Genomic DNA, 12,723 nt, shown 5'->3' on the forward strand with positions numbered 1-12,723 from the left:
ACAGCTGGAAAAGTCACACCTTTCACTATGGCTCTTTCATGCTCCTGGGCCCCCGAAGACAGAAGAAGGAAGGCTCAATGTCCCCCCTCCGCACTGTCCATAGTGAGGACAGAAGTGGCACCAGAAACCTGAACCAAGCCATCTCGCTCTCTTCTGCCATCTCGCTTCCTCCCATGGTACTACCCTAATTTTTTCATCTCTGTTCTGCTCCCTGGTCTAATTCTGTCCCGTGACGCCTCTGCAGGAGCAGGGTCAAGAACCTGATGCAGGGAGAGCAAGTGTGCGAACTGAGGAGGAACAGAGGTGTCATCATAAGTTTGATTCCGCAACTCACCAGCCAGCCAGCGCCAACCAAAGAAAGTAAGGCGGGAGCTCAGCCTAGATGATACCAATGAGAGTAGTACGGATTGCACCTGCCATCTTAAGGTGCTGGGGAGCGCTGCAGGACTGGGCAGCGGCCAGAGCCTTTAAAAGCCAGGCCTTGCAGCCCGCGAGCTGCTTTTAAGTGCATCTGGCCTTAGCTCCGCCCACCGTCTCCTGACCCGGCCACCACTTCCCTGCAGAATCTTCATTTCCACCACTTTCTGTACGGAGGTGACAACGGGGACCTACACCCAAGCCATGTCTCTCTCCCTTGCTGTCTCGCTCCCTCCCATCCGCCTGCCCTAGCTTATTCCTCTCTTTTCCTCTCCCTGGGCTACCTAGGTCCCGAGGCTCCCACCACAGGTTCAGAGTGGAGAACCTGCCGCGGGACGTGGACCAGCTTGCCGGATCCCCTAGGGGAAGTCTGGGGACTGAGCAGGAGATGGAGGTGTTCCTGTAAATTTAATCCCGCAATTCTACTGCCAGCGCCTCCCCCCAAAAGTAAGGCAGGAGCAGAGCCTGGATGAAAAGAGTGAGAGTAGCGCGGACTGTAGGAGCCATCTTTAAGTCACTGGGGAGCACTGTGGGACCTGGACAGCTGTCAGAACCTCTAATATCCGAGGCCCCGCCCCAGCAGCTTCGCCTACTTCTTGCACTCCTCCCGCCCCCAACCCCCTCGCAGGGCGCCCTCCAGCTGCTCGGGCCATCAAGTCATTGCAGAATCATCCTGTGGTGGCAGGAATCTGCCTGCGTCCCACCTCTTGTATAGAGATGGCATTGGGGTCTCTCTCTCTCTCTCTCTCTCTCTCTCTCTCTCTCTCTCTCTCTCTCTCTCTCTCTCTCTCTCTCTCCCTCCCTCCCTCCCTCCCTCCCATCTGACTGCCTAACTATTTGGTCTCTTTTCCGCTCCCTGGGCTCTCTTGGTCAGGCGGCTCCCACTGCAGTGACAGGGTTGAGAACCCCCGCGGTGATGTGGACCAGCGGGACGACGCCCCCAGGGGAAGTCTGGGGACTGAGGAGGGGATGGAGGTTTTCCTGTAATTTCTACACGCAACTCTACTGTCCAGACCTTCCAAAGAAAGTGGGAGCAGAGCCTGGATATTAAGAATGAGAGTAGCGCAGACTACACCTGCCATCCTTCAGGATCTCAGGAGCGCTGAGGGACCTGCTCAGGGTCAGAGCCTAAGCGCTTGAGGCCCCGCCACCGAAGCGCCCTGCCTCCTGCATCTAGCCATAGTTTCGCCTCCTTGTTACCCACCCGCTTCCCAGGACACCGTGGCGCTCCGGTCCTCGCATAATCTTACTTTGTACTGCCCTGGTGGCAGGACTCTGCTCGCCTCCCACTTCCTCTAGGGAGGTGGTACATCTCGCTCTCTCCTGTCATCTCTCTCCTGCCATCCCGCTCCCTCCCTAACTTTTTTCTCTCTTTTCCGCTCCCTGGGCTACCTCGATCTGGCGGCTTCCACCACAGCTTGAGGTCAAGAACTTACTGTGGGGAAGTAGATCCCAGGCACAGAGCCCGCAAGGAAAGTCTGGGGACCGAGGTATCCCCACAAGTTCGATCCGGAAACTCACTCAGCGCCAAGCAAAGAAAGTAAGGAGGGAGCAGAGCCTGGGTGCTAAGAATAACAGTAGCTAGGACTGCACCTGCCATCCTTCAGGCGCTGGGAGCGCTGCTGGACCTAAGCGGCGGTCAGAACCTTTAAAGCTCCAGGCCCGGCCCCCTGCAGCACCCTGCCTCTGGCTTTTGGGCATAGTTTCCTCCCTTCGCATTGCCTTCCGAGCTGCCCTGCCCACCTTGTCCTCCCAGAATCATCCTTTGGATCGCCGCGGTGGCAGAAGCCTGCCTGCACCCCACTTCCTGTACAGAGGTGGCACTTGGGACCTACACCAAACCATCTCACTCCCTTTCATCTGCCTGTCCAAACTTTTTTTCTCTTTTCTTTCCACTCCATATGCTACTTCGGTCCCGTGGCTCCCACGGCAGTGGCAGGGTCCAGTACCTGCTGCGGGGAAGTGAACCGGTGGCACATAGCCCGCAGGGGAAGTCTGGGGACTGAGGAGGGGAGAGAGGTGTCCCGGTAAGTTTGTTCCCGCAAGTCTACAGCCGGCGCTGCCCAAAGAAAGTAAGGCGGGAGCAAAGTCTGGATGCGAAGAATGAGAGTAAAGAGCAAGGCTCTTGCCGGAGTCCTGGTGCTCAGGAGCACTTGGAGACCTCTCCCCTGGTCAGAGCCCTTAAAGGCAGAAGCTCCGCCCCCTGCATCGCTTTTCCTCCTGCGTCCAGTCGCTTGCCTCCTTTTTTTCCCTAAGCTGTCCTCCCAGAATCTTCTTTAGGATCACTGCGGTGGCGGGAAACTGCTCTCGTCCCACTTTCTTTGATTTCGATTTCGCAGAACGGGGACTCCTGCTGCCCCCTAGCCACTGGCTTCCGCCCTCCCAGTCTCCCTCTCACGCCGCCCTGGCTATTACGCAGAGAAGGTGGACCCAAAGCAAAGGGTAGAATTGGGGCCTGCAGCCTCATCCTCTTTGCTGCCTCCTCTGGGAACTTTTTGGGCTCAAGTGTTTAAGCATCTTAAAAACACCAACGAATTTCGTTCCCCCCAAAAAGTCCAGTCTGAAATCAACGTGGTTGAAGGCAGTTGTTAGCCTGCCACGAAGGATAGTTTTTAGTAGATTCTGTGTCCCTAGAACCTAAAACCTTCAGGAAAAACTCTCTGAAAGCAAACGCAAAAGCAACTTCTCTTTTAAGAATAGTTGTGGCATTCAGACAGAAAATGCCATCTCTGCTGTGCCCTTAAGGCATGCAGAAACAACCTTATTATTCCTTTTTTCCTTTCTTTTTGTTTTGAGGTACTGTGGGTTGAATCCAGGGGCTCTGTACCATCATTAGGATTGCTGCAGTGGCTGCTGGTCTGCCACTACACATTCCTATCAATAGGGTACCGTTTTCCCCCTCCAGCCCCTGCACATCCTCATGTAAAATATTTGCAGTGCTTCATTATAATTACATATAAGAATGGAATGTGTGCCATATCACCCATGCACATAGCACAATCTGGTAGATTTTGTTACTCAGTACTTCCCTACCCGTTCCCTTCATTCCTCCCTATCCAGTTCCTTCCTTTACTCTATTGCTTTCCCTTTCCCTCTATTTTCACGAGATTCCCCCCTTTATCTTAAAATTCTTTTTCTTTTTTCCCTCTCTAACTATGAGAGGGAAAACATTCAACCTTTGATTTTCAGGGTCTGGCTTATTTCACTTAGCACGATGTTCTCCAGGTCCATCCATTTATTTACCAGTAAATGATGTGATTCTATTCTTCTTTGTGATTGAATTAAACCCCACTGTGTAAATATGGCACATTTTGTTTATTCATTCAATGTTGATGAGCACCTTGGTTGGTTCCATAACTAAACTATTGTGAATTGTGTGGCTATAAACATTAGTATGTACAAAGCATTATAGTATCCTGATTTTGAGTTCTTTTGGATAAATATTAAGGAGTGGAATAGCTGGGTCATATGGTAGTTCCATTCCTAGTCTCTTGAGGAATCTTCATACTTCTTTCCAAACTGGTTATACCAATTTGCAGCCTTACCAATAATGCATGATTGTTCCTTTTCCCCCATATCCTCATCAAAATTTTTTGGTATTTGTAGATTTCGTGATTGCCATTCTAACTGGGGTGAGATGAAATCTCAATGTAGTTTTGATTTGCACTTCCCTGATTGCTAAGGAGGTAAAACATTTTTTCATATGTTTTTTGGCCATTGTTCTTTTGAGAAATGTCTGATTAGTTCTTTTGCCCATTTATTGATTGGGTTATTTGAGGGTTTTTTTGGTGATTTTTTTTCATTTTTTAAAATATGACAGTGGAATGCATTATAATTCATGTTACACATATAGAGCACATTTTTTTTTATCTCTGGTTTTATACAAAGTATATTCACATCAATTCATGTCTTCATACATGTACTTTGGATAATGATGTCCATCACATTCCACCATCATTTCTACCTCCGTGCCCCTCCATTCCCCTCTCATCCTTCTGCCCTATGTATAGTTTGACTATTTCTCCCATTCTCCCCCTCCTTACCCCAATATATCAGAGAAAACATTTAGCATTTGTTTTGGGGGGGATTGGCTTATTTCGCTTAGCATTATCTTTTCCAACTCCATCCATTTACCTGCAAATGCCATGATTTTATTCTCTTTTATTGCTGGGTAAAATTCCATTGTGTAAATATACCACATTTTCTTTATCCATTCATCTACTGAAGGGCATCTAGGTTGGTTTTCACAGTTTAGCTATTGTGAATTGTGCTTCTATAAACATTGATGTGACTGTGTTCCTGTAGTATGCTGTTTTTAAGTCCTTGGGGTATAGACAGAGGAGAGGGATAGCTGGGTCAAATGGTGGTTCCATTCCCAGTTTTCCAAGGAATCTCCATACTGCTTTCCATATTGGCTGAACCAGTTTGCAATCCCACCAGCAATTCATGAGTGTACCTTTTCCCCCACATTCTCGCCAAAATATTGTTGTTTGTATTCATAATAACTGCCATTTTAACTGGAGTGAGATGAAATCTTAGAGTAGTTTTAAATTGCATTTCTCTAATTGCTAGAGATGATGAACTTTTTTTCATATATTTGTTGATTAATTGTATATCCTATTCTGAGAAGTGTCTGTTCAGGTTGGATTATTTGATTTTTTGGTGTTCAGCTTTTTGAGTTCTTTATATACCCTAGAAATTAGGGCTCTGTCTGATGTGTGAGGGGTAAAAATTTGCTACCAAGATGTAGACTTTCTATTCACCTCACAGATTGTTTCTTTTGCTGAGAAGAAACTTTTTAGTTTGAGTCCATCCCATTTATTGATTCTTGATTTTAAGAGTATATAAGAGTATAGGAGTATAGGAGTCTTCTTAAGTAAATTGTGGCCTGATCCGACATGTTGGAGATTTGGAGCTACTTTTTCTTCTATTAGGCACAGGATCTCTGATTTTATGCTTATGTTTTTCATCCACTTTGAATTGAGGTGTTTTTTTTTTCTTTGTTTGTTTGTTTTGCATGGAGAGAGATAGGGGCTTAATTTCATTTTGTTGCATATGGATTTCCAGTTTTCCCAGCACCAGTTATTGAAGAAGCTATCTTTTCTCCAATGTATGTTTTTAGCACCTTCATCTAATATAAGATAATTGTAATTTTGTGGTTTTAGTCTCTGTGTCTTCTGTTCTGTATCATTGGTCTACCAGTCTGTTTTGATGCCAAAACCATGTTGTTTTTGTTACCATTGCTCTGTAGTATAGTTTAAGATCTGGTATAGTGATGCCACTTGCTAAGGATTGTTTAACTATTCTGGGTCTTTTATTTTTTCAGATGAATTTCATGATTATTTTTTTCTATTTCTATGAGGAACACCATTTGGATTTTGATTGGAATTGCATTAAATCTTATAGTGCTTTTGGTAGTATGGTCATTTTGATAATATTAATTCTGTCTATCCAAGAGCAAGTTAGGTCTTTCCATCTTCTAAAGTCTTCTTTGATTTCTTTTTTTTTTAGGATTCTGTAGTTTTCATTGTATAGATCCTTTACCTCTTTTGTTAAGTTGATTCTCAAGTATTTTTTTAGGCTATTGTAAATGGGGTAGTTTTCCTCATTTCCCTTTCAGAGGCTTTGATTTATGGGTGTTAATTTTATATCCTGTTACTTTGCTGACTCTATTAACTACTTCTAGAAGTTTTCTGGTAGAATTTTTTGAGTCTTCTGGGTATAGAATCTTATCATTGGCAAATAGTGCTAATTTGAGTTCTTCTTTTCCTATCTGGGTCCCTTTAATTTATTATGTCTGTCTAATTGCTCTGGCCAGTGTTTCCTAAACTATGTTAAATAGAAGTGGTGAAAGACGGCATCCTTGTCTTGTTTCAGTTTTTAGAGGGAATGCCTTCAGTTTTTCTCCATTTAGAATAATGTTGGCCTAGGGCTTAGTGTAGACAGCCTTTATGATGTTGAGATATTTTCCTTTTATCCCTAATTTTTCTAGTATTTTTAACATGAAGGAGTACTGTTTTTTGTTGAATGCTTTTTCTTCATCTATTGTGATGATCATATGATTCTTTTAGTCTATTGATGTGATGAATTACATTTATTGATTTATGTATGTTGAATCAACGTTGCATCCCTGGGATGAATCCCACTTGATTGTGGTGCATGATCTTTTTGATATGTCTTTGTATTTGATTTTCCAGAATTTTATGGAGAATTTTTGCATCTATTTTCAGTAGAGATATTGGTCTAAGGTTTTCTTTCTTTGAAGATCAGGGTGATATTGGCCTCGTATAGTGAGTTTAGAAGCGTTTCCTCTTTTTTTATTTCCTGAAATAAATTGAAGAGTATTGTTATTAGTTCTTCTTTAAAGGTCTTGTATAACTCAGCTGTGTATCCATCTGGTCCTAGGTTTTTCTTGGTTGGTAGGTTCTGATGGCATGTTCTGTCTCATTGCTTGATATTGGTATGTTGGAATTGTGTATATCATCCTGAGTCAATTTGGGCAAATCATATGACTTAAGAAATTTGTTGATGCCTTCAATATCTTCTATTTTATTGGAGTACAAGTTTTCAAAATAATTTCTAATTAACTTCTGTATTTCTGTAGTATCTGTTGTGATTTTACCTTTTTCATCATGTATGTTAGTAATTTGAGTTTCTCTCTTTCTTTTCCTTAGTGTAACTAAGTGTCTGCCAATTTTATTTATTTTTTCAAAGAACCAACTTTTTGTTTTGTCGATTTTTTTCAATTCTTTTGCTTCAATTTCATTGATTTCAGCTCTAATTTTAATTATTTTCTGCCTTCTAGTGCTTTTGGTGTTGGTTTGTTTTTCTTTTTGTAGGGTTTTTAGATATAATGTTAGGTCATTTATTTGTTGACTTTTTCTTCTTTTAAGAAATGAACTCCATGCAATGAACTTTCCCCTTAGTACTTTTCTTCATAGTGTCCCAGAGATTTTAATATGTTGTATCTGTGTTCTCATATACACTTCAAGAATTTTTAAATCTTCTCCTTGATGTCTTTTGCAACCCATTGTTCATTCAGTAGCATATTATTTAGTCTCCAGGTGTTGGAGTAATTTTTATTTTTTATTTTGTCATTAATTTCTAATTTCATTCCTTTATGATCTGATAAAATGCATGGTAGCTATCTCTACTTTTTTTGTATTTGCTAAGAGTTGCTTTGTGGCATATTACATGATCTATTTTTGCCGCAGTCCCGCTGCAGCAAAATAGCCGGGGCGGTGGTGACGAATAACTTGTGTAGATTGATACAGCAGGAGTGGGAGCCGTTTATTGTAGAACCAGAGCGGTATTGCTGAGAGCCACAGCAGAGTCTGTATGGTCCCTGGCATTTTGCCAACAGTATTGATTGACAGGCGAGGCATTACTATCCGCCTCTGCCGCAACTTTTGAGTTCTCGCACTATTTTGGAGTTCTCGTGGGGATTTCCGGGGATTCCCCGAGAGTTCCCATTGGTTGGGGAAGTGCAGGAGGAGGGATTTCCGGGATAGATATTTCCAGCTGGGGGTTCCTAGACGAGCCTCCTGGCGTTTGGGAGGATTCCCCTGGAGCTGTGTGAAGTGTTTTCCTGCAGTTCAAAAATAAAGTTTGTTCCTGCTTCAGTGGCTCGTGATTTGTGCCCAGCCAGACTGCGGCACGGTATATATACATTCCACACAGCTTATCTTAATTAACATAAACTAGATACAGCAGTCAACCAATAAGGAATCTCCACACTTAATGGCTCGCTGGCGTTACTTCACAAACCACTCCATCTGGCAAGATGCCAGGCGCCATCCAGACTTGTTTACAGACTCTAACATTTGCCAGGTGCCATCCTGACTTGTTTACAGACCTTAACAATTTTAGACAAAGATCCATGTGCTTCTGAGAAAAAAAAATGTATTTGCTTGTTGATGGATAAAATATTCTATATATGTCAGTTAAGTCAAAGTTATTGATTGTATTATTGAATTCTATAGTTTCTTTGTTCAACTTTTGTTTGTACGATCTATCCAGTGGTGAGAGAGGTGTGTTTAAGTTACCCAAGATTATTTCGTGGTCAATTTGACTCTTGAACTTGAGAAGAATTTGTTTGATGAACATAGCTGTTCCATTGTTTGGGGCATATATATTTATAATTGTTATATCTTGTTGATGTATGGTTCCCTTGAGCAGTATGTAATGTCCATCTTTATCCCTTTTGATTAACTTTAGCTTGAAGTCTACTTTATTCGATATGAGGATGGAAATCCCTGCTTGCTTCTGCAGTCCATGTGAGTGGTATGATTTTTCCCAACCTTTCACCTTTAGTTTGTATGTGTCTTTCCTATCAGATGAGTCACCATGAGGCAGCATAATGTTGGGTCTTTTTTTTTTTTTAATTGAGCCTGCTAGCCTATGTCTTTTGATTGGTGAATTTAGGCCACTAACATTCAGGGTTATTATTGAGAAATGATTTGTATTCCCAGCCATATTTGTTTTATTTTTGTTATTTACTTTGACTTGTTTTCTCCTTTAATTAGTTTTTCCTTTAAGTAATACCTCCCTCTGCTAATTTTAATTGCTGTTTTTTTGTTTCTTCTTCATGGAATATTTTGCCAACAATGTTTTGTAGTGCTGGTTTTCTAGTTGTAAATTCTTTTAACTTTCATTTATCATGGAAGGTTTTTATTTCATCATCAAATCTGAAGCTTAGTTTTGCTAGATACAAGATTTTTGGTTGGCATCTATTTTCTTTCAGATCTTGATATATGGTGTTCCAGAATCTTCTAGCTTTCAGGGTCTGTGTTGACAAATCTGCTGTTCTCCTAATTGGTTTCCCCCTGTATGTAATCTGATTTCCTTTCTCTTGTGTCTTTTATTTTTCTCTCTTTATTCTGTATGTTGGGCATTTTCATTATAATGTGCCTTGGTGTGGATCTGTTGTGATTTTGTACTGTTGATATCCTATATGCTTCTTGAATTTGATTTTCCAATTCATTCTTCCTACTTGAAAAGTTTTCTGATATTATTTCATTAAATAGATTGTTCATTCCTTTGGTTTAGAACTCTGTGCCTTCCTCTATCTCAATAACTCTTAAATTTGGTCTTTTTATGCTATCCCATATTTCTTGAATGTTCTGCTCATTTTCACTGTGTGGTCTACATTCTTTTTAAGATTTAGTGTCTGATGTCCTATCTTTCAAGTGGTCTACTCTGTTGGTGATGCTTTCAATTGAACTTTTATTTTGGTTTATTGTTTCTTTCATTTCAAGGATTTCTGCTTTTTTTTTTTTTTTAGAACCTCTATCTCCCTATTGAGGTGATCTTTTGCTTCCTGTATTTGTTTGTGTAGCTCCTTGTCAGAATGATCTTTTGCTGCCTGTATTTGCTCTCTTATATCATATTTTAATTCACAGAACGTTTTAATCATGTACATCCTGAACTCCTTCTCTGTCGTTTCTTCTGCAGTGCTGGCCATGAATTCTAATAATGTGGTATATTGATTTGTTTGTGGCACTTTATTTTCTTGTCTTTACATGTTGCTCGTGTGTTCCCTTGTGGCAGTGTGGATCCAAGGTGTTATTGTTTTTAACTATAGGCTTATAGTACTCCTGTAGGATTCCAATACCTGTCCTTTGTGGGGAAGGACAATGTCAACAGATCCCAATATTAACAATACACCACCTGTGAACAATTCGTTGCTGTTAAGATGTTTACAGTTTGGTTGCAATATACAGAAATGTTGAATTTTATTATTATCTATAATGTAATCAGTAGGTTTGTAAAAGGGTTTACAGTTTCTGATGGTGGATAATGAACTGGGGGTGAGGCGTAGGATGATATGCTGTGGAGGTAGGATGTCAGATATAGAGTTAATACATGTTAGGACATGTGAAAGAGAAATCTAATGAAGAGGGTTAGTAGTAAGAGAATAGACAGGAAGTAATTTTGGGTAGACAAGTACATGGGAAGACAGTAGAGTACATAAAACAAACACACATATGTATTCAGAAAAATAAAGAATGTTAAAATAGTAAAAATTGGAATGGAAAAAGAAAAAAAGGCATATACAACACATCTCTAATATGTTATTCAGATGTCCCAGTCCTCAAACTCCTAATTCATGCAAAGTACTTGTTTTCCCATATGTTGGTGATATAAGGGTGGGAGGATAGAGGGGGAGAATAAAAAGAGAGAAAAGAAGAAGAAACAAAAAGTCTCAAAGGAAGAAACGAGAATTGGTTTCAATAACGCAATCAATATCTTAGACTGAACAGATATATGTAGGATATTTCATCCATCAACAAGTGACGCATTTTTCTCAGCAGTGCATCCTGAACTCCTTCTCTGTAATTTTTGTGCTGTTCTGGCTATGGATTCTAATAATGTAGTATCATGGTTTGGGGCACTTTCTTCCCTTGTTTTTTCATGTTCTTTGTGTGTCTTCCCTTCTAGCACTGAGGATCCAAGATGTTACCCTATGGGCTTATAGTGTCCTTGTAGGGTTACAATATCTCTCCTTTAATGGGGAGAACAATATTAATAGAACCCAATAAGACAATATACAGCTTTAAACCAAATAGCTCCTATTAAGATATTTACGGTTTTGTCACAATATACAGAAATGGTGATTTCAATTATTATCTACAATATAAACATTAGGTTTGCAAAAAGGTCTACGGTTTCTGATGGTGGACTAAGAGAGAACCAGGGAAGGGTGTAGAATGAGATATTAAGGAGGTAGGAGGTGAGGATATAGAGTTATTAGACCTTAGGAAGCAAGAAAGAGGAATCAAAAGAAGTTGCCTAGAAGCAGGAGAAAAAAAAGAGAAAGTGATTTTGGGGAGACAAGTAAGTGGGAGGACCATAGAGAGAGTACAAAAATCAAACATAAATATTAAGAAAAATAAAAATGTAAAAATAGGAGATGAATGTACAATACAATTGTAATATACTATTCAGACATCCCAGTCCTCAGTAGCCTAATTCTTGAAAAGTACTTGATTTCACAAATGTGGGATGTGAGGGTGGGAGAAGTGAGAGAGAGAAAGGGGGAAAAAAGAAAAGAAAAAGAAAAAAATCTTAAAGGAAAATACAAGGATTGTTTTTTGGGGGGTTCAGTATCTTTCCTGCTTCCCTTCTCATCCAACAGGTGGGGTTGTCTATTGTTTGCTGGATGATGAAGTTGTTAGGGTGAGAAGGTTGATCTTTAGGGCAGAACTCCTGAAAGTGGGGTATAGCACTTGCTGGTCTTTGTTGGGAGACTGCACCCCAAGTCTTTTCTTTGGGGCCCACTTGGGGATGTGGGTACCTTGTCCTATCTCCTTATATCTCCTGTAGAACTCATAATTCCTGGTCTCTAAATTTAGTCTCTAAACTGTATCTCACTCACCCTCTCCCTTTCTACTTCCTAGTCAGGAACCTCTCTCTGGAGGTCTTGTGGGCTTTGCTCTGGGGGCTGACCACCTGTCTCAGAGAGCTGTTTTGTATTGGACAGTTGATTACCAGGCTTTGTGAGCTATGGACCAGCCTTCAAGCCACAAGCACTGTGCCACATTGGTGGCTGTGGGGGAGAGGGGGGTGTTGGGATGTATAGGTAGTTTGTTGTTGCTTCTAGGCCCTAGCCAGTGTCCCAAGCTGGGAGTTGCCCCAATTAAAGATGGTGTCAAAGGTGTCCCAAGATGGAGGTGGATGCTTTCAGAGATGGGGTGTTGGGTCAGGTTGGGCCGAGTGGTGGCACTGGACGGTGTGTTTAGAGATGCAGCTCTGTGGCCTGCAGTGCTGTGGCTGGTAGCTGTCTCCAAACCCTTTGTGGTATCATCCTGTGCCTGCTACCACGTGCAGGGAACTATGGCAGTGGTTGTAGTGTCCCAAAATGGAGGTGACCGGGGAAGCCCCATGTTGGTAGTTGGGGGTCCACATGGGAGTGGTGGCTATAGGTTCTGCATGTGGGAAGTGCCTGGGCATCATGCATGGGAGAGGCACCTGGAATTTGTGCCTGGGTGGGCCACTAAGGGTCCTATATTGGTGCTGGGTGCTAAGGCCTGGAGACCTGCATGGGCATAGCAGCCAGGATTCCTGCCTGAAAGCACCTGGTAGGGGTCCTCTAATAACTCACAGAGAAACAGTGTTCCCACCACTACAATCCCAGAACACTGAGCAACACAGAAGGCAGCCTCCCTGTAGCCTACCGTCTTGGATCCCCCTGATTAACAGAAGTTTAATGCATAAATTGTACATAGATGTAAATGTTTTTTAAGATTACACTTAGATTGTGTGAATCATAGTAATATTTTCACTTTGAAAAGAAATCATCAATTT

The 12,723-nt window shown here is 41.8% G+C and overlaps 1 protein-coding gene across 1 annotated transcript in view; it reads right to left on the reverse strand.

Moving 5' to 3' along the window:
• LOC124081214 (UL16-binding protein 1) overlaps positions 1 to 12,723 on the reverse strand; it is a 33,485-nt gene that overhangs the window by 14,270 nt on the left and 6,492 nt on the right. Inside the window, exon 2 of the mRNA XM_058573614.1 lies at positions 2,326 to 2,476. Coding sequence (XP_058429597.1) covers positions 2,326 to 2,476 — 151 coding nt within the window. The remainder of the gene's footprint in view (positions 1 to 2,325; positions 2,477 to 12,723) is intronic.

The sequence above is a fragment of the Marmota monax genome, unplaced genomic scaffold, assembly GCF_021218885.2.
Source record: "Marmota monax isolate L192 unplaced genomic scaffold, Marmota_monax_Labrador192_F-V1.1 WCK01_AAM20220418_F8-fsc00114, whole genome shotgun sequence".
Taxonomy (NCBI): domain Eukaryota; kingdom Metazoa; phylum Chordata; class Mammalia; order Rodentia; family Sciuridae; genus Marmota; species Marmota monax.